This window comes from Nasonia vitripennis, chromosome 5 (assembly GCF_009193385.2).
Source record: "Nasonia vitripennis strain AsymCx chromosome 5, Nvit_psr_1.1, whole genome shotgun sequence".
Lineage (NCBI taxonomy): Eukaryota > Metazoa > Arthropoda > Insecta > Hymenoptera > Pteromalidae > Nasonia > Nasonia vitripennis.
Window position 1 is genome coordinate 26,351,093 of NC_045761.1, and position 23,112 is coordinate 26,374,204.

The following is a 23,112-nucleotide window of genomic DNA, read 5'->3' on the forward strand; positions in this document are numbered from 1 at the left end:
CGGCCACGTCGCTCTCGCGTAAATCTCAGAGAGAGAGAAGGAAAAAAAGCTAACGTCGGTCTGACCGTTGCCCGACCATTTTCACTGTACCGCAGTCCGCTCGCGTTCATTAGCTCCTCTCGCTCTCTGTCTCACTGAGTTGTGTATATAATGCACGCACGTGTTATCATTCCGCGTCGGTTTTTCAATGTAATCCTTAGGGTGAAGGTTTTCCCGGCGCTGACACGCTCTTCATTTTTATCTCGTTAAGGAGGTCGAGTATTTTATATACAAGTCCATATTTTTATACCGCAGAAGTGCGCGTCGAGGAGATCAAAGGGTTGATCCATTTAATTGCGCTTTCATCAACGTTACACACGGGCCGAGTACATGCGAGGGGAACACATGTAGGATCCGACGATTGAAAAGAATATCGTCGTCGCGATACGATAATTGCCGCGGGGGCTCTATTTTTTTTTCCCAGCCATACGCGCATCGATCAATCATTTCTCTTCCGTCTCTGTTCTCCTATCAATTCATCTCACTCTATTCCAGCACTGCCGGTGTATATCCCACTCCCTGCACTCTTCCGCACCTCCGCGTGTATTTTTTCTCTCGTCGCTGCAAACTTTCCTCTCCATCTATTACACTTTCCAGGGCTGCTTGTTTTCCCAGCACGACTTCTTGATGCGAAGGGGATTAAATAAACTATAAAAGCTCAGCTCCGAGATAGAGACAAGAGATCGCGCTGATTCGAAGGAGAGGAGCAATTTAAAATTAACGGCCGACCGGCTGCGTATAGAAATTGCTCTTAATGACTCGTCGCTTCACTCGCGGCCCCCCTTCGCTGTGTCTGTCTCCCCCTTTTGATTCTCGGGCTTTTGATACGGCGGAATTTGTCGAGAGAAAAAATAATAGTAGAGAGTCTCGGTTCTTAATGATCTGTAAGAGAAAGTCGTTTTCGGAGACGCTATACTGCCTTTCGTTTTATTGCCGAGTTTTCGAGCGTTGAATCGTCGATGATGCGAATCTCGGAGATTCGAAAACAGCTGCGAGTGCAATCTTCTGATAATCTCGGACGAGGATGTTTAAATCTGTCGCAACTTAATCCTGCTCATAACGGTTTTACGTAGGCTTTTTCTCAGTAAAATGAGAAGAGGCTTCTCGAGGAATTTTTCATTATTACACTTTTCATCCGGCGTCCCTCGATAATAAACCTGTTTAATGCAAGTTAAAACTGCATTTCGAAATTTCGCCCATACCTCGAACGCCAAGCGCATCGTCGTAAAAACCCTCGAAAAACCACCTAATCAAGCGACAAAGCTCTCCGCAACACATCCCGCTCGACGTTTTCGCGAAAGCTCGTAGCTGCACGAGCTTGCACCCTCGGCATCATAGTACGCGCGCGCCAGACAGAGACAGATCAGAGAGGAGGGAGCTGGGGGGGGGGGGGATGGCGTCGGCTGGGGGCGCCGCTCTGGCGAGTTTCGCTTGGCGGCGTTGGCGCTAGTCAGCTCCTCGCGCTTGCAAGCTCCAGACGCACGCACATGTCGCGGATCGAGCGCTACATGGGGCGGCTGTGTCCATCAGCCGCCGGCGCCAGGATCCCAGGACTTATTCTCGGGAGATGCTGCCGTTGCTGCTGATAAGCTGCTGGACTGCGGTGTTGTTTGTTGGTGCTGAGTGCAGTGCTTGTTGTTGTTGTGCTAGTGCTCGTACTGGTGCTTGCAGGAGAGGCGGTGTGAGCTTCCGCTGCTGAGCCGAGGATACCAGAGAGGATGAGACGCTGAGGTGAGAAAAAAAATATATAACGCCGATGCGGTCGACTCTGACGTTCGAGAGTAAATTAGAAAACGTCTTCGGTGCAATCTTGGAAGTTGCTCGTCGAGTCACATGTAATATTCCACTCGCGGGTGGCGTCGTCACGGGGAAAATAAGCCGCGCGCGAGCGGGGGCGGCAAAGTTAAATCCGCCGTTCTATGTATATATGTATATATCCTCGCAGCAGTGGAAAACAAAAGTTTGGTCCATCGGAAACTAACGGTTCCCTCTCTATCCTCGAACAAATAAAATTTGCCAAAGTTGCTCGCTATACATCTATCGATCCCATATACAGTCCCGTCATCTCGGAAGAGGGAAAAAACGAAACGACGAGTTTAAGTGATTTCATTTGTGGTATTCGATTATACGAAGCCACACACACACACACACGCGCGCGCGCGGAGACGATGAGCAAAAAAAGAAGTAAATTCGCTCTCGAGGGCGCGAAATCGCTGGTTATACATAAATGTAATAATAACGAGGGCGCTTTCAATTTTCGAGGGAAAATTTCGCCAGCGCGCATATCCATTACGCGTAATTTCTATGTCATCCTGCGGAATTGAAAATTTTCGCATCGCCGGCACGGCTTGACGAAAAACCAGCTGCCGCTGTATAACCGCGAATATACACCGAGGCGCGAGCGAAGGGTATATAGATATATAGACATCTCTCCACTGCAATGCATCAGAAACGCGCAACTTTTTTCGACGTACACGGGCGAGCGAAACTTTTTTCTCAAAAACGGCCTTAATTAAGAAACACTCGCGTGCACAGCGCGAGGAACTTTATATCATGCACTCTGTATAACTCTGTACAAGTTGGAAGACTTTTTTTTAGAGAACATTATGCGCTGTATCTAGGTGTTAAGGGACGAGGAGGGAGTTTAAGCGCGAGTTACATTCGAAACGCGTCCTGAATGGGATCGTTAATTTTTAATTGGCTTAAGTCTGACAAGAGATGTGCGCCGGTAGAATGTGTTAAATCGGACGAGACGGTGCACTCGGTTTAAATTAACGAGTCGAGTCTAATGATGCATGTCTCTTTCACTCGGTGTACTCGCGCAGTTATTTTTTTAAAACAGTTTTTCAAATTCGAAATTCTCGCGCACGTAACGTAACAAGGTCAGAGCAGACGAGCAGCTGAAGGTTAAAGTGCGAGTTGCATAATTAGACTGATTAACGGGGTGATATTTCAAGTGTAAATAACTAACGCGATAAGGCGTGCAATTTAAGTTGCTCGTGTTCGGCTGACCGTTAATTGGAATTGAAAGTTTGAAAATTCAGTTCTCGATCCTTTTTTAATTGGTCAAGTTCGAGGAGGAAGAAGAGGACGTGTACTGCAAGCTCCTCCGTTCGTTAGGAACAAAACTGCATTTTTAATTAACTAGGTGTAGTAGTGCGCCGATAGTTATCGAGTAAGAAAGGACCGTTAAAAATTTACGACTCGCTCTCGCCTTTCCGTTACACAACCGAACTCGAACAACAATGCAGCAATTCAGATCGGGAGCAAAGAGCTGGAAATCCGTCGCCCTGTCTCTCACCAGCGAGTCGAATATATAGCGCAAAGAGAGCGTGCAAATCCAATTCCCCCAGTCTTGCGCCAATACTTCGTTCGTCTTCGCCAACACGAAGGTCTATAAAATTGTCGAACTGCGTCAAAGCTTAATCCACGTCTCGGATGATCCTTTGTCGCGCGTTTTATTGTACTTGCAAGCTTCGTAGCTGGGATGAAAATACGGCGATGCAGCGCGTTTAAGTAAAGCTCCTTCGCTGAAATTTACTTCAGAGAGAGAAAGAGGGCGGAGACCCGGCGATTTTCCGCTCTATACACGCTTGTGCGAATCACTGACCGGAAGTCGCGGGAGTGTATGCATTATTCAATGCGCGGAAATCATCGCACGCGTGAAGCTTCTTATAGATCATCGATAAAGCTTCGAAAAGCTCCGAGACTTAACTAGGCGACTCGGAATTCCACTTTTTGACAAAGTGCAGCTTTTTAAAACTTTCCTCCCGCGGGGCCTACTTACCGCGCGAGGCAACTATTCGCATTAGGGCCGAGAGAACTCGACTCGGACCTGCACAGCTGTCGCGATTGTTCTCCGTTATAACGCGTACACACACAGCCGAAAAATTTGTATATATGGAGACGACGAAGTGGTACAGCTCGAAATATGGGTCGACGCGGAATATCGACGACGTCGCTTATCACGCGTATGTGTGTGTATACTCGAAATTTCGCTGTTTAATTAGAAAAGTTACACTCGCGCAGCAGAGCTTGTGTCATTTGCGCTGCTTTCGCTTTAATTAACCGAATCGTCGCTCTCTCGTATACGCGCCGACTGTCAAACGACGCGTTCGCGATATGAGTTATTTTTGGCTGTATCAAAGCCATCGATCAATCAGTCGACATTTTAATTGTCGCTTTTTTTAAGCTTCGATGCAGGTATAACGAATGTATTTTCCATTCGTTATTAAAAAAAAGCATCGGGAGTATAAGTTCCTCCGTGAGTTAAGGAGCGCTTAAAATTTATCCCAGCGCACGAAGCAAAAAATAAAAGCGAAAGAAGCTCGCGAGGACTTTACGAGTGTTCTGTTTTATCAAAGTCGTAAAAACAGGACATACAAGCGCTTCGCTGCAGTCGTAACAACGCGAAATTTTCATTTTTTTCCCCTCACTTTTCTCCAAGCCCATCGATACGTTTCGCTAATTAAAAACATACGTACTCCCTCAATGGCACTACGTTCTTCTCTGCGTGCGGTGTGGGAAACTTGAATTTTCGCGCTCCGAAGCAGAGGTGAGAGAGAGAGAGAGTGTAATTAAGCCTCGGGCGAGCTTTTATGAATGAAACTTTCCGCGCGCGAGACTCTTTCGCTTTCTCCGCTGTTTCGCGTCTATATATACATACAAGTGTGTAGGTATAGGTGTGTTTGTAGCGTAGCGGCGTATAACCGTTTGCGAGCGGTTTGGCTGTTTAGACACGGTGTGCCGTTACGGATCGGCCGCTTTAATGCTCGCTGTGTATTGCGTGTACTTATTCGAACGGGGGGGGGGGGATATGGCTATGGCCGTATGCTTTCGGGGCTGTGTTTTCAAGCTTGCAGTGGAGCGTGATTTTAAATGTTTGAACCGAGAGAATAACCGAGCTCGGCGTCTGACCTAAGGCTGATATTTTCACTTGATTTAAACGATTCCATGAAGCGAAAAATGTCAAATTACCTCAATCCGCCGCCGAATTCACACGTGTGTATAGTAGGCGAAAGTGCCCCTTTAAAGTCGGAAATTCAGCGGCCCTCTAAATCTCGCCTACACTGCAGTGTCGTCGTCGGCGGTGGTATCCCGCGTTGATCCGGTTCGTCGGATGAAGATAGACAGAGAGAGAGATAGAGAGAGAGGGATTTCCCTCCGCTTTTTAGCCGGTAATGCCGCGCATTTCGAATATACGTACACCAGCCGCAGTCTTCACCGCGCGTTGATGGACGGCCTGTTGGTGACGTTCGATCGGCGCGTACACGTCGTTGTTGTTATTTTGCGCGAATTAATTCAACGTCTGCATGATAATGGAAATGTCGAATGTATAATAATAACGCGGATAATATTTTTGCGGCGATAGTTGTATCGGCCCCCGAGGCGCATTAAGCCGTGATTAATTTCATTTGATTTTCAGATGAGCGAGTCGAAGCGCGACGGAAAAGCTTTGTCCTTTCCATTTGCATGGATTACGACGTGTACATAATGCATACCCCTGTAATCTACAGCATATACACTAGCTCCTTTGAAGCATTTACATGATGCTCTCATACAAGATTCATCCGTCGCTGCTGCAGTTTTATTGCGCGATACGTTTTTTAAATAAAAATACCCTCTCTCTGTCTCTCGGCGGGAAGCTTTTCCAATTTGAAAAATCTAGCTTTATTTATGTATCCCACGCGCGCGGGAATTTCAAATCGACGCGCGCGACCTTTTGTTCCGCGCTCGCGGCGTCAATAGCACGTGTGCTCTAGCGATAGGTCAGTGCTCAGGGGAAATGAAATAAATAAAACTGTGTGTGTGTGTGTATACCTCGCGCTCGATGAAATTTTCAGGAGACGAAAACCGATTCCGATGGAACGTAAAAAAAAAAAATTGAACGCGCGGAGTCGTATATGATTTCCGACGGCCAATTAAAAAGTTTCCCTCGACGGCCGAGGGAGGAAAAGTATAAATAAAACACGCGGAATAATTAATTACGCAAATTCATCTTTCCAGCCTGGAATTATTCCGGAGCGCACGAACTTTTGAAGAAAAAAAAGAAAATAAATAAAAAAATGCATTATTCAACACTTGTGCAAAGGGTAGTGGTGTAACTCTGCGTGCGAGGGTTCGAGGCAAAGATGCGCCGCTGCATTATGTGTCGCGATATTTCGCGGCGCGGCCTACATTCCGCGGGCCGTTTTTTTTCACGAAGCTTTATTATACCCGAGTAATTCGCGCGCATACGCAGCTGCGTAAATAATGAAATGCGAGTCGGGAATATCACGCGCGTTGGTATTAAAAAGCAAGGCGTTACTCTCTCGGCTTTTTTTATTAAAAGGAGTGATTTGTGGGTGACGCTGGAGAATTTCAATATCCGGACGATGTTATTTGTGGGGAAGAACCAAGATTTTGATAATTGGAGATGGCATATTTGAAAATTCAGTTAACTGCCATCGCGGAAAAGAAAATTTCTTCGTTGAGAAATTCAGTTCTAATCGCCGTCGCTTTTATCCAACCGCGAATATGAAAACCTCGCCGACGTGTGCTCCTTATCGATCGCGTTCAATTTTTCATTCTAAGTGAACACAATCGTCCCCTGTCCTCTCAAACATTAAAAAAGCCGTACGACGAAAGCTTCATAAATACACCGTGATCAACCGAAAATCCTCTCGAGCAGATAGAAGAAAAAATGCGCATACAACAATCGACCGCAAAACGACGAATCCCATTCCGCGGCTCACAAAAGAACAATCACACCTTTACGAGAGAGAGAGAGAGAGAGAGAGAGAGAGAGAGAGAGGCAGAAAGAGCGCGGGCAACAAAGCATTAACCCACTTCCAGCTCGGAAAAATCGCGCACGTGGTGCAATATAACGTCTTAAATTTCGTTCGGCCGCTAACTGGGTGGCCTTAAGTGCTTAATTAACGCGGCTGGACCATAGCTGTATACTGTACTGCCTGAGCGCATTGTGTGCTTTCAGACTGACGCAGAGCCTGTGCTGCACAGCGGGAGATGAATCGCGACGCAGCCGTCTATAACAAAAGGGGATATACTATCTCGATATAGCGCGAGAACTAGGTATACAATGATGAATCGCGAGAATGAGGAAGTAAGTATATTGTTAATTCACATATTAGAATTCGCTCTATCATTCGAAAAATAACTTTATTCCCCAGCAAAAGCCGCTACCACAGAGCCTCTGCGGTGCTCTCCAGAAGGAAGCCAATTGCAAATGCCTGGTGCTCTCGGTGCTGATCTACGGATGCCTTGCCGCCGTCACCTGGTGCAGATGCGCCAACGTAACCAAGGTATAATAAACGCGCGTCCGTTATATGCACGTTATACGCGTGCGTACGTCCAGCTGCGCCACGGGAATGCTTCATTTCCGCGTTTATTCAGAGATACGCGGCTATATAATAGCGCCGCTGCTGCTGCTGCTATGCATGTGGGATTCTATATGTAATCCATATGTGGTTGCAATTAAGCTTGTTAGCCGAGGGACGCACGAGATTGAGGCTCTCGGAATTGGCTCGCTTGTTCGCTTTCCTTGTTTATTATTTTTTTTTCTTCTATTTGTTGCTATGCGCCTATATGTTGATACTCACTAGGATTTATTGCGTCTTTTCCAGATAGTCATTAATTTTTCAACCTTCCCAATCAGAAGCACAAAGTATGTCTCGCCCTGTGACGACGGCTACATTTACATCCCCGTAAGTTGATTCTCCTCTCGAAATAATTCAATTTATACACACACGTGCGAGCTGCGGACTGTTGGAACTCATTTCCACCCGACTCGGCCCTTTGTCGAATAAATTCTCTCTGTGTCCTTTGAACCCGTCGAACTTCGAACTCGAAAATTAATTTACACGCGCGCGGTCAACTTGAAAATTCAATATCCCTCCCATAATCCGACTCGAATATAAAGGTGGCCTTCATGGGGATGCTCTACCTGGTCTACCTCGTCGAGTGCTACCACTCGCCGATCCGGATCGACCTGCTTCACGCGGAGGGCCAAAGCGGCGTCTTGGCCAAGCTGACGCAGTTGCGCTTGGCCCAGCCGACCATATGGTGGAAGGCCATCTCTTACCACTACGTGCGCAGAAAGCGCCAGATCATGCGCTACCGCAACGGCGACAATTTCACCACCACACAGGTCAGTCATTCCTTTGTGCCTCGTGTATGAACCTTCGCGGTTTCACTTATGCTGCTGCTTCGGGGAAATTGGCGGGTTTGTTTAGTGCTAGGAGGAGCCGTGCCATCCCTCATCCGGTTTTGATGAGCTCAACGATCGATGAGCAGAGAAAAACAGACCTTGTATAGAGCGGAGTGTGTAAAAAAGGAGAGTAAAATTAATCGCCCGTTCTCGAGGATGATGAGCGTAAACAAGCTGACGAACTTTGCTTAATGCATAAATCGGCATAGATTAGGAGCTTCTCCGCGTCATGCAAAACAGCCTCCCACCTCCCTCTGCAAGCCATTTTCCAATCTCGTACATAAATCCCATCGATGATTTCAAAAAGCCATACCGAAATCTCGAACAAAAGCGGCCAATTATCCTCGAGGCTGTGTGTGTGTGTGCAGAGAGGAGACACGGGAGCCGTCGTTTATTATACCGAGCAGTCCGCCCCTCTCGATTACACGGCCTCAGCGTGCGATCGACTCACGTTCTCGTAATTCAGCTTCGCTCAGCTCACGCACGTGTAATTCCAAACGATCCGTTATATTGTTTTCCAGCGGTCAGTGTCAGACGTATGTGTCGCTCCGCGACCTGTACTTTTCGACAATATAATTACGGTATATCTGTACTCTGGGTTTCTTCGCGATACGCTGCACCACACGCGATTACATCAACATCCTGCTCTGATATGGAACTACCGGATTAAATTGAGTTGCGCGAGATTCTCGGTATACAAGCTTCTTGCGTGGGATTTTAACTAAGCGCAGATGCCATGTGCGCGAAAAAGTTGACATTAACTCTCGCTGCGTTTATCGAGGAAGTTGAGCGGGAGTTCGGCGCGTTTCTTCGATTATTTAACAGCTCTCACGCTGTACGAGGATGATGGCTTTTATTATTCATGGGGTTTCTTGGAGCGATTGTGTGGGATTTTCCGTTTCTTTGATTTTTTGAATGGATGGCTTCGTGTACTGAAATGAAAAATAGTCGCTTTGATCTAATAATGTCTCGTTAATTATACACTCGTGCGAGTGATAAACTATAAAAATACACATCGTTACACTCAACGATGATACTATTTACATAGCACGATCTTTTTAAGCAAACAAATTTCACGCCGCATTCCTCGACAAAAAACTTCCGAATTCCCATTCCAGCACAGCCCGACACCCCTTCGCGTCGCCCATCCTCTCGTCCCGGCAAACAAAACCCGCCGCAGCAGTCAGTCTCGTCGTCTCGCACCGCGGGGGACGGCATCGATTCACGGCGCAACCACATCGCCTCGCGCGACTTCCTTTCCTTTATTCTCTCTCTCTCTCTCTCTCTCTCTCTCTCTCGGGGAGCTGGCAAACAAGAGTTCCGCCGACGCCGCATAATTAATTATTTACGCGCGGATTAGCGGGGATGTGCGCTCGATCGATGCCGAGTGCACACACGGCATTGTCTCGAGAGGAGTTTGAAAAAATTAGCAAAGAGCGCGCGGTTATCGATCTTAATCACAAAGAGCCTTTATGCCGCTTATATCGATCGCCAGCGGGGTTCACGCGCGCAAGGACGAGCTCTCTCGTGTTTTGAATTTCGTGCAAGCTGCTATTCTAGGAGGAGAATAAAAAAAAAAACGAGAGCACGCGGTAATGAAAAAGAGAATAATAGCCCGGAGGAGATAATACTTTCCCGATCGGCTGAATGTCGACCGACAAATCCGATTATCTCTCTCTTGCTCTCGCGGGTCGTACGCTCTAAATAATCGCATCGTTCGATCACACCCGCTAATTGATTTATTCGGCGCGGATATTCAGTTAATCGCTACGCGCGCGCCGATTAATTTATTATAATCGCGCGTTTTCTCATTCGAGAGATCGTCCTGAACAGCATCCCTCCGAGCACACACACACACACACACACACGCGAGGTATTGAATTATTGCAAACACGAGAGTATAGCACGGCTTTGGCGCGCTAATGGACTCGTGCACTGCGACGCGTGCGATGATTGAGCGAGATCGATAATCGCGTGTAGGTATACATGCTGGCGACGAAGAATAAACCGCGAGACCTTGCAGGTGTACTACGAGAGGGTCAACTCTCACGCCGCGACGTCCTTCTACTTCTACGACTACTGCGGCTCGAAGGACATCAGCAAGGAGCTCGTGCTGGACCCGAAGATACCGATAACCAAGATCACCCTGTCCAAGGGCTTCGCCTTCTCCAACGTCAGGTCGGCCACGGAGTTCGAGGAGGCCAGGTCGCGGTTCTTCGCCGAGCAGGTAACAGCCTCTTCTCGGTGTTTTGAAGAAGTCGGTGTGCGGTGTGTACAGTATTATGACGCGAATATTGAATGGGACAGGAGTTCCGAGACGACTACATGGAGATGAGGGAAGGCCTGGATCTGGGCTGCAACTTCAGTCCGATCACCCTGGTCGCCGTGCTCGGGAACCCCTGGTTCACGCGCTCCTACGTTTACTGGTGCCTTAGCGCGCTCCTGCTCAGCTGGCCGCTCAGAATCATCATCGAGTGCAACACGCAGTACGTCGACTACCAGGTGACCAAGCTCTTCGGCGTCAACTACGACACGCCGACCAACATCCAGATCCACACGTCGGCGAGTCAGCTGAGCGCGCCTGGCTCCTACATGCTGGCACCGAGCTACAGCGAGGCCCTCCTCATGGAGCCGGCTGCCCTGCCGACGAACAGAGCCGTGCCCACGACGACCGAGTCGGCGACGGCCTCGGACATGGTCCCGAGCTACTCGGAGGCGCTGCTTTACGATCGAGCTACCGCCGAGCACCAGCCGGACTTCGAGGAGCGGCAGAAGCTACGAGCACCCCTGTACCAGCAGCTGCAGCAGAGGACGGCCACTGGCATCGTGGTCTGCGAGTGTCCCTGCCACGGTCTGGTGGACCACGCGAGCCACGCCTACGACGGACACGAGTACGTCTCGCAGGAGAGCTTGCAGCTGGAGGAGAGTCCGGCGACGGCCGGGGAAGAGGACGTGGACAGTGCTGACAGCGGTGGGATTTCCAGGGCCGAGAGCTCGCAGCGACTGAGACGAGCGGTGAGTTGTCTTCATTTGTCGTATTACCTTGAACTTGGCACAGTGGCGAAAACGGACGTTCGATTCCAGAGCACCGATCACGAGTCCCCCGTGACGAGCTGCGCGAGCGGTAGTTTGCGGGCCGACGCTCGTATCTGCCAAAGTTGCCTGAACGACGCGTCGACGGGCCGAAGATCGACGACGAGCGAGCACGAAGCCGTGACCGTGGCCACGGTCGAGCCGAGGCTACAGCAAAGGCGCAGGTGCATCGTCAGGGACTACTCGGAGCCGGACCTGCGCAGGAGCACCGAGATCCTCGGCGAGGCCGCCATGAGCTTTCTACGAGCCAACGGACGCAGCTTGGAGAACATCATGGAGAACGACGAGAGCGGTAAGAAAGGCCTCGAGTTCGATTCCCCGCAGCTTTTTCCGAAGATAAAGAATAATTTTTCTTAAAATCGAATGCAGAAAACCCCCTGAACCTCCGCGCGATAGCCGAGCGAGCCGAAGCCCTGGTCCTGGAGGAATCGAACTCGTCATCCTCGTCTCAGCCACCGCGCAACACAGGCGCGATTCCCAAGCGCATGGCAGTCGACAAGCCCAGCACCAGCACCACGACGACCATCACTACGAGCAGCAGCAGCAGCAGTCGAGTGACCGTGAACCCGATTGCGGAGGCGGTTAAGCGACTGCCGAGTTCGCGCAGCACCTACTTCTGCCTCAAGTCCATTCTGAAGCAGAACAGACGCAGGTTCACCCTCGTCACGCCGGAGGAACTGCAGAGCCTCACTCGGGCCGGTGAACAGGCTGGACAGATCGGACTGTGCGGAGGGGACGACGAGGAGGACGGGGAGGAATGTAATTGCGACGGATGCAGACCCGAGCTCGAGAGGCCTGACAGCCTGAGAATCGACAGGCAGCGGCCGCTCAGCTGTCAGTCTCTGACTTATAGGAGAGAGAATTCTAGGTGAGAAAAGAACAGCTGCTCGATTAGATCGAAATCAGCTCGGAAGTGTGTATAAGAACCCTCCCCCCCCCCCTCCCCTTTCTTTTTAACGAAAAGTCACAAGCAAGCTAGAGCGTCAGGGTCATAGGCGCGATTCTCGCGTGTCTACCAGTCGTAACGTCGGCCTCTCCTGCAATCTCATAAGTTGTTCTCTTGTTAGCGCGAGGAGGAGTCGCGCAAGGTTAGGCCAGAGTATCCCAGCCGTGAAATAGTTCGCGTGGCGCTATGTATGCGATCCACGTCATAAGTTGCCTTACGTGCATGCGTTACTTTCATAAGCGATGTGTTTTACATCGAAGCGAGTGAAGATTGAATTTTAGAAAATCGATCTTACTAAAATAAACTCTACTCCGCAGAACTTTAATCTACGCGAGTCCAATCCAGTCGGTATGTCCCTCGGACCCGTTCGGCGGCCGCAACGTCGTTCCCAGCGAGAACCCGCCCGACTACGAGGAGGCCCTCAATCTTCCGGTCCTGTCGCGGCTGCGGCGTTCCCTTACGGAACGGGACACAACCGCTGCAGCCGCCGCACTGGAATCAGCGTCGTCTAACGCGGGTTCCTCTGCGGCTGCCTCCAAACGAGCCAGTCACGCATGGAAGCATCGGAGAACGCTCAGCACCGATTCACACCAACTTGCCACGCTGAGGTAAGTATATTCTACTTCATAAGAAAGCAGGACGAAAGAGTTTTTCAGTCCTTTGCAAATCCATACGTAGGTTGAAATACCGATACAGCACCGACAAGATTCGAGCCTATGCTTCGGCCCTTAGCAGCAACTGCCCGAAGATCTAGCCTACCTATTTTTGCGTGTTTTTCCGTTCTCTCTAAGCCCATGTAGGTTAGATCAAGGAGAAGCCCGATAAGTGGACCCCAAGAATCAAGTAAGATTTTAAATAAAATCATCAATTAGTTCCAGTGATAGCACGCGCACGGCTTTGCTGTCAAGCTCCCAGTCAGGCCGAAGCGAAACTGCGATATCTTTGCCGTCCTACGACGGGCTGACGGTGCCGCCGGATTCGCACAGCAGCAGCAACGCCGGCAACAACAGCCAGTACATGTCGAACCTCGTCGACGATCCGTACTTCCGACTGGACGAACTGGCGCTTGCCTCCGGCTCGTCAAGCTCCTCGACGGTCGACTGCGCTGCAGCTGTTGCCGCACAGCCTGCGAATGGGGTGAGCGTGCAATTAAATATTATGTTAGTTGAAATCTCAAACGTTGGAAAAGCTGGACGATCGTTCAAGGATTTTAATTTTTTTTTTTTTAATTTATCGATTAATAGCACACCACTTTAGAGTCCAAGATCGATACACACATTAATCTCTCTGTTCAATCTGACGCACAGAGCAAGGCGATATCCCGACTGACGAGGTCGCTGACGGAGAGGCGAAGCTCACCAGCGGATTCGCGAAGACACGACCGCACGCTCAGGAAGAGCTTTAACGAGCGGGTCGACTCAGGCTGCAGGATTAGCGCCGGTGGCTCCGGAAGCAAACGCACCAGCATCAACATCGAGACTTCGCTGTAGACCGAGGTGCTTAGGAATTCTGCGAGGTATTCGACGAAAGGGCTACTGAGATCACTTCGATCTTCCTACATTCTTCGACGCGAATCGCTTTGTAGGCGAATTTTGAGGACGTGATTTTTTTTAATCGTAGGCGGCTCAAACTTTAGACGATTTGTCGTCGAATTCATCGAACGAAAATTACGGATAAAATTACAGCTTAGTTTCTGGAATTTCGTTGACTCGTGTCGGCAATCCACTCGTTTTGGCAACGTAAATCTGCCTTAAATAAAAAGTCCAAGTCGTTTTTGGGAGCCTCCACCTCGTCGGAAATTCGCTTCGGATACCCATAGAGTCGCCCCCACCGCGAAACGTCCAATCAAATTTTTGTTATTTTTCGAACGAAAAGCGTATAACGACAGATTTATCGACGAGGGGAGGGGGGGACGCTCGCGTTACGAGAGAAAAAATAACAAACAAACTGTCCACACATCGAGCGTTTATATAATGATAAAAGTCGTTTGACCGACGACAGTGTGATAAATGTTTTTTACCGGAGTGTTCATTGTGTTCTTTGATTCGTTCGAAAACACTTGACTCTGTTGTAGTCGAGGTATTGTTTTGGATGACAATTGATCGCGACTTCTATGTATATGATATTACGGTATACATGTATAGATATAATACATACGTGAATGAGTAATTTTCGTAAATATTAAATGTGTATTCTGTCGGTACTTTGGCGATGAAAGGGGCGGTACAATGCGATATTTTGTACTCTGGGATTAAGGTGCAAAGGTATGAATGTCGTTCGAAAGCTCGATGACTACTATACGAAAATTGTTGATCGATAGTACACGTTCCCGTTTGAATTTCTTAGAAAATATAGTTGATTATTCCGACAAAAAAAGTAAGCTTGGCCAAAGCTAATTAGTAAAACGAGCTAATTTGTGTACACCGGAGTATTCAAAAAGGTGCATTCATTTTCTAACGGAGACGAACACTCGCTTATAGTTTTTTGTAAGATCGAGAATTTTTCGATAATGCACAAACGACGCGGTTAAAAGCCACTCATTCACGCGGAAATTCTTTTTGTACAATATTTTTTAAACGGCGAAATTTTTTTTACAATAATCAAAGGACGCCAGCAAAAGTGAAAAACACTTGGCATTTCCGTAGGACGACCAAAGTTTTCCAGCCTCGACGAGCGCGGGCGAAACAGCGACATTCTTCGCGGCCAGAATCGCGTAACATTCGTTACTTCCATAAAAACGTTATAAATATATATTACAGCATCAATTCAAACGAATCGTACGAGTTAGTGCTAGTGTTATAAAAATCGATAATTGTGACACTGTATAAAAAATCTACAGTTTCAGATCATCTCGATGTCTTCGAATTAATCCTATAAAAGATTCGTCGTTTAAACTTACGGATATAGATATACCGCATAGCTATACGAACCTAAAAAATAAATAAATCGCACACTGTACATGTACCACACGTTAACAAAGAGCTCGAAACGCGCTGATGCTTTTAGAAAAAAAAAATAATAATACGGCTGTGAAAATTGCGCGAAGGGAAAATATAATGGAACACGATTCTTCCATAAATTTAATGTTTCTGCTTCGTAGTTTATGCATGAGATCCCGTTTTAGCGCCACGAGAAAAATACGTCGATGCTCGCGCGCATGTTTACCGACCGAGCACAATATGACGCAAAATAGATTTTTATTGGGTAAGTTATTTCTGATCTTATCGCTCGGTTTGACGAGGCGCGAAATTAGATGAAGTATATATATTTACTATCGTTTTTGTCGAAATTGTGCTAAAAAGTTGAAAGCGCCAAAATTATATAGATTTAAAAATTGTTATATCTTGCTCAGTAGGTGTGATATGATATTTTGATGTTGATTTTAGTACGTAACTTTTATTCCTCGTAAGGCTACGTTTCCATCGGTTCTCCGCGAATGCGATGACAATGAATAGTTAACTGAATATACGGAGATTTTCCACGAAACCGAAATAGTTCGATCGAAGGCATGTGTTTAGTGAAAGAGAAAAACAAAGAATTATTTTTGCGCCATTTAAAAACTTTCGACCAATTCGACTCCTTCGTTCACCTTGGATAATCCATAGAAAAACTTATTTTTTTAAAGCATATTATATAAGTTAGCGTATTCTTGCGAAAGGTTTGTTTTTTCGTACGATATACGTTATATAGCGAGATCACAGTGACAATGGAACTTTTAAAAAGTAAAAAAAAAAATCGACGAAAATTTCGAAAAAAAAAATGAAAGAAAACTCACAGTAGAGTATACCGGCATACGTATAAATAGAGGTATATAAAATGAGAAAAAAGTGTATACCTTGTATAAGTGTGCTTTAATCGATCGCTGAAACGACGAAATCTCATCGTGGCCAAATAGCTCATAATAACGGTTAAAATTAAAATGTGCTACCTGTGGCTTGTCTTTCAAATAAATTTTCGCGTTGAATTTTGAGATTTAAATTTATTCATCGCTATTATATATACATGATACCTTACCCATGCAACACGATCACGTAAGTGTAATTCGTTATACGATTATATATATATATATATATATATATATATATATATATATATATATATATATATATAACTTTTTGTGAATCTCGAAGCCCTTCTTGCCGCTTGCATATATATTATATATACATACATGTAAAAGTCGACGATGAAGATGTAAACAGAAAACTTTGAAAGTATTTGTACGATAAATTTACGAAAAAAGAACAATATTAGAAACGCAAAATTAGAGGAACATTCGCGTAGATAAAAGGTGTTTACTATATATGAACGTATAACCATACATATATACTATAAGAGCAGGCGAGCCTTGAAAATCTTTGTGAATTTTCGAATTGTTGTAAACACGACGAACCACTATAAAAAAAAGAATAAGTACGTGTAGAGGGAATTTTGTAAAAATACAACGTGTATAAAATATGTATACTACACTGCATGTATGACAAGAATGTGGAAAGTGTGAAATTCCCAGCAGGAAATTCCACATTCGCTACGTTTGATAACAATCAGTTTGTACGTATGTTTAACAAAACTAATGCGTTTTAATTTAGATTCTTAGTCGAGATATCGATCTCTTCAGAGCCGAGGCAGCCGTGGATTATAGAAAAATCCTGACACACGAACCAAGTATTTTCGTGCGAGCTTCGCAATGAAAAACAACGTTCTATTTCTTTTGACGAATTATCGCGCGCGGCGATCAATTAACGTCACGACGGAAGATTAATTGAAAGTAATAACGCTGCGCTCCACAAACTCGGTTTTAAATTTCGAAATTTTCAGCATTACTCGCAGTGTACGCGTGAATTACGATTATAAACGAGAAATTCTAGTCGGCATAAGAATACGTGGAAATTTATTATATACTATACGATATTGCAACATAACAAATATATTTACCAAAATACCGAGTATGTTTGTTGTACTTTGTATTTCAAAGCTTATATATATATATATATACGTGTATTTTCGACTAAACGGTTATAAATGAAATCGAGGGTGAGAAAAATTTGAGGGAAAACGTAAAAAAATATAAAATTATGTAACATGAAACGCGCAAGTATTACTACGGTCAATTTAAAAGCTTGTACGCAGAAAAAAAATAAGTATAAAAGTTGTACGACAGCAGCGACGTGTTATTTTTAGCTTGTTATAGGGCTCGGAAAAAATAATAAAGACAACGCAATGTAACATTATAATAATACACTATGTGACGTACGACGGAGAATCGCTCGACGAAATGTGATTGTGTGTAGTTATGCAAAGAAAATATTGCTTATAGTTGTACTCAACGTAGATTAATCAAAAAGGCAGATTTCGAGAAAATACAGACTAGATTTTGGGCAAAAACTTTGAATAATTACACAAAATCATTCGCAAAAGTTAGTCGATAGGAAGTAATAAAAAGCTTTTTGCGTGTACGCAAAGAATAGCAAGTATAAAAAAGTCGAGAAAGTGCTGAATAAAAAATAAAGATGTTTCGAATACAAAGGCAGACGCGTGTGCTTTCGCTGTACTTAGTCGACGGAGAAATAATACAAAAATGGTTTTTCGAGCCCAAGTGACGGTGTGAGACTCGAGGGCGACACTGTGGGGAAAATCGAGGAAAAAAACAATACGCAACTTATGCCGTCTCAAAAAAGTGCTCTTGTATAAACTAAAGCCGTAGTGCGAGTTCTTAAGTTTATAAATCGTGTATTAGGAAAGAAGATTCGCGCTAAAGCTGGCAAGCTAAGTTGGAGAGATGTAGGCGTAGAACAGAGTTGGAAGAACTTTTGTTTTGCTGCGAAATCTTAGTGTATAAATAATGATTATTAGTATGATCATTCGATTATTACTACTATTGTTATTCTTACTAACGATCGCATCGCGTTGCTGTATGAATAATATGGTTACCGTATTTCAATAAATGTTATAAAAGACTACTTTGACTTGTTGCTTGTTTTATTTAGCTCCTTGATATCACATGTTTAGACATTTTAACATTTTTCTTCGTCAGTTTTCACACTTCCGAGCGTAGCAGTGTTAGAAGGTGAAAATAAACTAAGCTCTTGATCGCTCTAACTTATATATTTTTCAAAAAACAGAACTCATATATTCGAGGCGCTCATAATGTGTAAGATTGACGATTCCTTATTAATGTATAACCAAGTGTCTCACGAACGGATTACATAGTTCATTTTGTTGATTGTTTTTTGTTTGGTTACGAAATATAAAAAACGATAATAATCAACCCCACCGAATAGTCAACGTGATAATTGTCAGTGAAAAATAGTTAAAACACAATATATCACAAACGAGATGAATACTGCACATTAAAGTCTCTCTAATATAGTACACAACATCAATTATAAATAGGTAATTTTTAATTTTAAGCTGATCCAAGCTCGTTACAATTATTATTATTATGCTCACTCGGTATTATGCTTACATTAATCGTGACAATTTAAGCACGTAACTTATTATGTTTCGTTTTGATATTGTTAGTGTGAATGAACCCTGTAGTACTTTTAACATCAGAAAAACGCGAAAGACTCGACCAACTAGGTTGTTATCATTAGTTGATAACGACAGAGGAAATCATTACGTGTATAAAATTAGCTATTTATAATTTTGACATAGTGCACAAATTCCTTTCACCACTTTTTGAAATATATCAAGTTGACTATCTCTACTTAATTTTCAATACACTTGCCTAAAGATAAATTTCTAACAGAGATTGATACAATTAAAAGTGTCTGAAAAAAACGTGTACAACGTAATAACACATGAAATCATTCAACTAAACACATAAGTATTCACTGAACTGCAAGCATCAGAAATTAATGTAAATTTTGATTTTGTTACATATATTTATACATATGTAATTTTATTGTTCTATGACGATTATGTGTATTGTGTGATTGTTAAAATTAAATTGTATACACAATCAACTCAAGCACTTATAAATTATATTTAATAATAGGAAACAAAGCTTTAAAATTTCATAAACAAAATAAAAATCTTTACTTGTTTGGCAACAATTACCGCATTTACATCAATTTCATAAAATTATTCATTTAATGTGCGCACGTGACGATGTGCGTAAATTTCATACACATTCAGCATACATACATTTAAACCCTCCACACCTGATTCCGTACCGGTATTCTCTCAGACTATTTATTTACACACACACACACCCACACACATAAAAATTCTTTGTACACAAAGTTATACGCACCACAACTTTTAAAAGACATCCAAAATTCTTTCAGTTCTTTTAGTAGAATGAAAAAAATGGGTCACTATGCGTCTATCTAATAAATATATAAATTTTCCTCTTATATTTAAGAAGAGTGCGCTCCTTTTCTTGCATGAAAATAGTTCAAGTGATTTCATTTAATCAGACTAGTATAGCGTTATAAACAATTGCATCAGTGGCTAGTGTTTAACAGTTATACATTGAAACATAACGTCGTTAATGACCTCGTTAATGTTTTACCCAAAGTACTTAAAATATTATTCCTCTGTAACGCCTGGTCTTGTATAGTATACTCTATAGTAAAGCGTTTTACTTCTCCAAAGCGAATATGTATTGTCAAACTTTAAAAGATAAACACCCTGAAAATAAAATAAAGGTTCACTTCTCTGTATTTCTTTAGGTTTTTGCAAAAATAGATCAAACATGTCTAAAGACATAAGAGCTTACCTGTCCAGGATACTGATGACTGCCTGCATAAACTTCTTCCTGTGAATCTCTTCTCAATACCTATAAATTAATGAAATTCGTTTAATAACGAATTATCAGATTTTACATTGATACCCAATCATGTGTGTTCAACTCACAGGCACTATGACACTGATAGGTATTGTGCTTGGTTTGAATTCTGGTTTTGACTCTCCAGTATTATCTCCGCACTCTAAATCCTCCTTGGTCTCGTAATCTTCCTCTTCCTCATCATCTTCTTCTGATTCGCTGATATGAACTGACACTTGTGTAGTTTCTGGCTTTGACCACTCAAAGTAAACACCAAATCCAATATCGTATCCATCTGTTGCGAATTCCCAAAATAGACATGAGCCATCCTCGTGGGTTGGCACTCTGACAGTTACTGTTTCTCCATGGCTAACTTTGATTACAGCATCCCCTTCTTCCCTCCTGATAGTCTCTTTGAACTCGTCCACACCTTTGTATGTCCACATCTCAGCAGGAACTATTTTTGGCCAATCCTAAATAGAACAAATAAATCATTAAATTGAAAGTACAATGGAGAATGAAACAATGTTTATCATTTTTTATTTAAAGTTTGCTTTACCTCTGTCTCATCAGAATCATCTTCATCATTAGTTGCAGACAGATCGTTTGCCAGCAATGGATCCTCCTCTGGCTCTTTATTAGGTGTATCTACACTGCTCTCTTTCTTATCCATATCTTTGTCCTTGATAACCAACTGATTTCTGTGTAACTGCTGCATGTACTGATGATAGTGTTGTTCCTGCAGTTGCCTGACAAGTACACCCTGCTGTTCGGGATTGCCAGGATACTGCTGCTCGGCGTACGATTTGAACTGATAGAAAGTCTGCTGATTCAGTGCATCCTGTATCTGCCTCCGTTGTTTTTCCTGCTTCAAGCGCTGCTCCTCCTCTTTCTTCTTCTCCTCCTCCAGCTCTTTCAGTCTCTTCTCCTCCTCGATCTTTCTCAATTCCTCCTCCTTTTTCAGCCGCGATTTTTCCTCAATATCGCGTTTTTGTGCTTCTACAAACGTTTTGAAAAGGGGACAGAGCTTGTCCAGAAGGACGATGAAGCCCTCCATGGCTTGCTCCTTCGTGATGTCTCCCAGAGTCTGCCATGCTAACTTTCTATCTCTACCAATCACGTCCAAAACTCCCAGCTCTGGTAATTTTTCAGGGCTGTATATTCCATGAGACACTTGTTGTGTAAAAGCTACTAATTTCAGTTTATCTTCGTAAGACAAGTGCACAGCCTTCCCTTCTTTCTCTGTGAGGAAGTAAAACGATTTACATTGCATTAAAATGTATGACCATTGTATTAGTTTGTCATGCTGATACGTAAATTCTACCACAGAAATGAATATAATTCCAATTCCGAGCAATCAAATTTACACAAATATGAAAAAGAGCAGTTTATACGAGATATCATTTACGGATTAAAGTATTAAAGAGTCAAATCTGACACTGCAAGGTGGAGCTTTATCGTCCTTCAAATCTTAGATAATCCAATTATTATTCAGTAATGAAAGCAAGCCTATAACAAAGAGCAGCTCGAACACAAGCCATGAAAAGTTGAGCTACTTCAAGGCAAAGTCAATCATTCCCATGGCTAAGCTAGTCCAAACAGAACCTTCTGGCAAAGCCATATAGAATAGACAGCCAATAACAACCTCGCGACTAGCGTCTAAAGACAACACACAATATAAGTACTATACAATGCATCGCGACTCGGGGCGGCTATCGATCAGGCTCTATTAATTGATAAATAATTAATGCTCAAGGCACCGCCGGCACCGCCGTCGTTGTCAACGTGTCCGCGTAAACACGACGACAATATACCTATACTTAGGATGGAGATGACAGGATGACTCACCTTTGTAAAAGTTGAGCGCGAGTTTGTAGAGTTCGCGGGTCTCGAAGCCGGACAGGTGAGGCTCGAAGACGTCGGCCCGGTCGCCGGCCGAGGACAGCTTCTTCTCGGGGCTGGATGACGTCTCGACCGACAGCTTAGCGATGTTCTCCTCCACGGCGGAGACGTCCGGTTCGTTCGCCGATGCCATCAAGGGTCAGGTTTTTTCGTCCTCTTGCACGAAAACGCTGCGAGGGTACACTAGCCGCAGGACTTGTCGGCGCGGATGGAATGAAAGTCACGTCGATTGATATGCGGAGAGAGTTGCTGCTGGCGATGATGATGGCCGCCGACTAACTACGATATATATAGTATATACACCTGCACGTCAGCTGTTCCAGCGACGACTGAATGACGGATTTGTGCCGACACTGCCGCAGGGATGTTAATCTACCTTGCGTAAGTATACTATGCGTATACTATACGTATACTATATGTATACTATACGTATAGTATACGTATAAAACAGGTATAATGAACAAGGCACAGTATAGTTAAAAATCGAAAAAATAAATTGCTGTAATTAAATTTTCAATATCGGGCAACTAATTAGGTACTAAAAGAATAAAAGTTACTGTAAAAAAGTGATTTTTTAAATTTAATAACAGTTATAAACATTCATTGAACATTTTACGTACTTTTACCCGAGTCGCATTATTGAAATTGTGAAAAATTTCAATTTCAGCATTACCGGCGGTTGAAAACGGTTGAATAATAAACTATATGAAAGTATGAAGTATGAATTATGTAGACATAATTAGAATAATCTAAACGTTTAAACAACAAGGTGGATTAACATCCCTGCATAATAAACTATATGAAAGTATGAATTATGTAGACATAATTAGAATAACCTAAACGTTTAAACAACAAGGTGGATTAACATCCCTGCACTGCCGACTGCCATTTGAAGGTTAGGCGGTTATCATAAAGTGGCTTTCGAAAGGTGACGGTGCAGGGCGCTGAGGTGTGGCGGGAAATTTGAATTTTTGGTGGATTAACGGCTTTGAAAAGTTGAAATTGACTTTTAATTGAGCTTATGTTGATTATTATTACTTCGAACATTTTTGGTCAACCGAGTTAACTGATGGTCGATTAAAAAAGAAACTCGAGATGCTAAGTATGCTAAGAAAATTTTCTCGAAAAATTTAATCATTAAGTTACATCAACGCA

The 23,112-nt window shown here is 44.1% G+C and overlaps 2 protein-coding genes across 2 annotated transcripts; one reads left to right on the top strand and one right to left on the bottom strand.

Annotated features, from left to right (window-relative positions):
* Positions 1-1,485: 1,485 nt before the first annotated feature.
* LOC100121076 (serine-rich adhesin for platelets) lies at positions 1,486-16,058 on the top strand. Its single transcript, XM_008208803.4, has 12 exons — positions 1,486-1,770; positions 7,013-7,141; positions 7,209-7,340; positions 7,662-7,742; positions 7,958-8,185; positions 10,269-10,472; positions 10,553-11,260; positions 11,330-11,630; positions 11,708-12,206; positions 12,602-12,892; positions 13,157-13,421; positions 13,592-16,058. Exons 2-12 carry the CDS (start codon positions 7,118-7,120, stop codon positions 13,772-13,774), a joined length of 2,916 nt encoding a protein of 971 aa, XP_008207025.2. The 5' UTR covers positions 1,486-1,770; positions 7,013-7,117; the 3' UTR covers positions 13,775-16,058.
* Positions 16,059-18,242: 2,184 nt separating this feature from the next.
* LOC100121026 (Golgi resident protein GCP60) lies at positions 18,243-22,296 on the bottom strand. The gene is made up of 5 exons (XM_001604561.6): positions 21,904-22,296; positions 20,615-21,297; positions 20,145-20,528; positions 20,008-20,067; positions 18,243-19,919 (listed from the first exon to the last, which is right to left on the bottom strand). Exons 1-5 carry the CDS (start codon positions 22,088-22,090, stop codon positions 19,818-19,820), a joined length of 1,416 nt encoding a protein of 471 aa, XP_001604611.1. The 5' UTR covers positions 22,091-22,296; the 3' UTR covers positions 18,243-19,817.
* Positions 22,297-23,112: the final 816 nt, after the last annotated feature.

Coding starts and splice junctions, on each gene's coding strand:
- LOC100121076 (XM_008208803.4), top strand. CDS start 7,118: ATGATGAATCGCGAGAATGAGGAA. Junction 12,893..13,156: donor CACCAACTTGCCACGCTGAG/GTAAGTATATTC, acceptor ATCATCAATTAG/TTCCAGTGATAGCACGCGCA. Junction 13,422..13,591: donor CCGCACAGCCTGCGAATGGG/GTGAGCGTGCAA, acceptor TCTGACGCACAG/AGCAAGGCGATATCCCGACT.
- LOC100121026 (XM_001604561.6), bottom strand. CDS start 22,090: ATGGCATCGGCGAACGAACCGGACGTCTCCGCCGTGGAGGAGAACATC. Junction 20,529..20,614: donor ATGATTCTGATGAGACAGAG/GTAAAGCAAACT, acceptor TGTTCTATTTAG/GATTGGCCAAAAATAGTTCC. Junction 19,920..20,007: donor GTCATCAGTATCCTGGACAG/GTAAGCTCTTAT, acceptor TTTTATTTTCAG/GGTGTTTATCTTTTAAAGTT.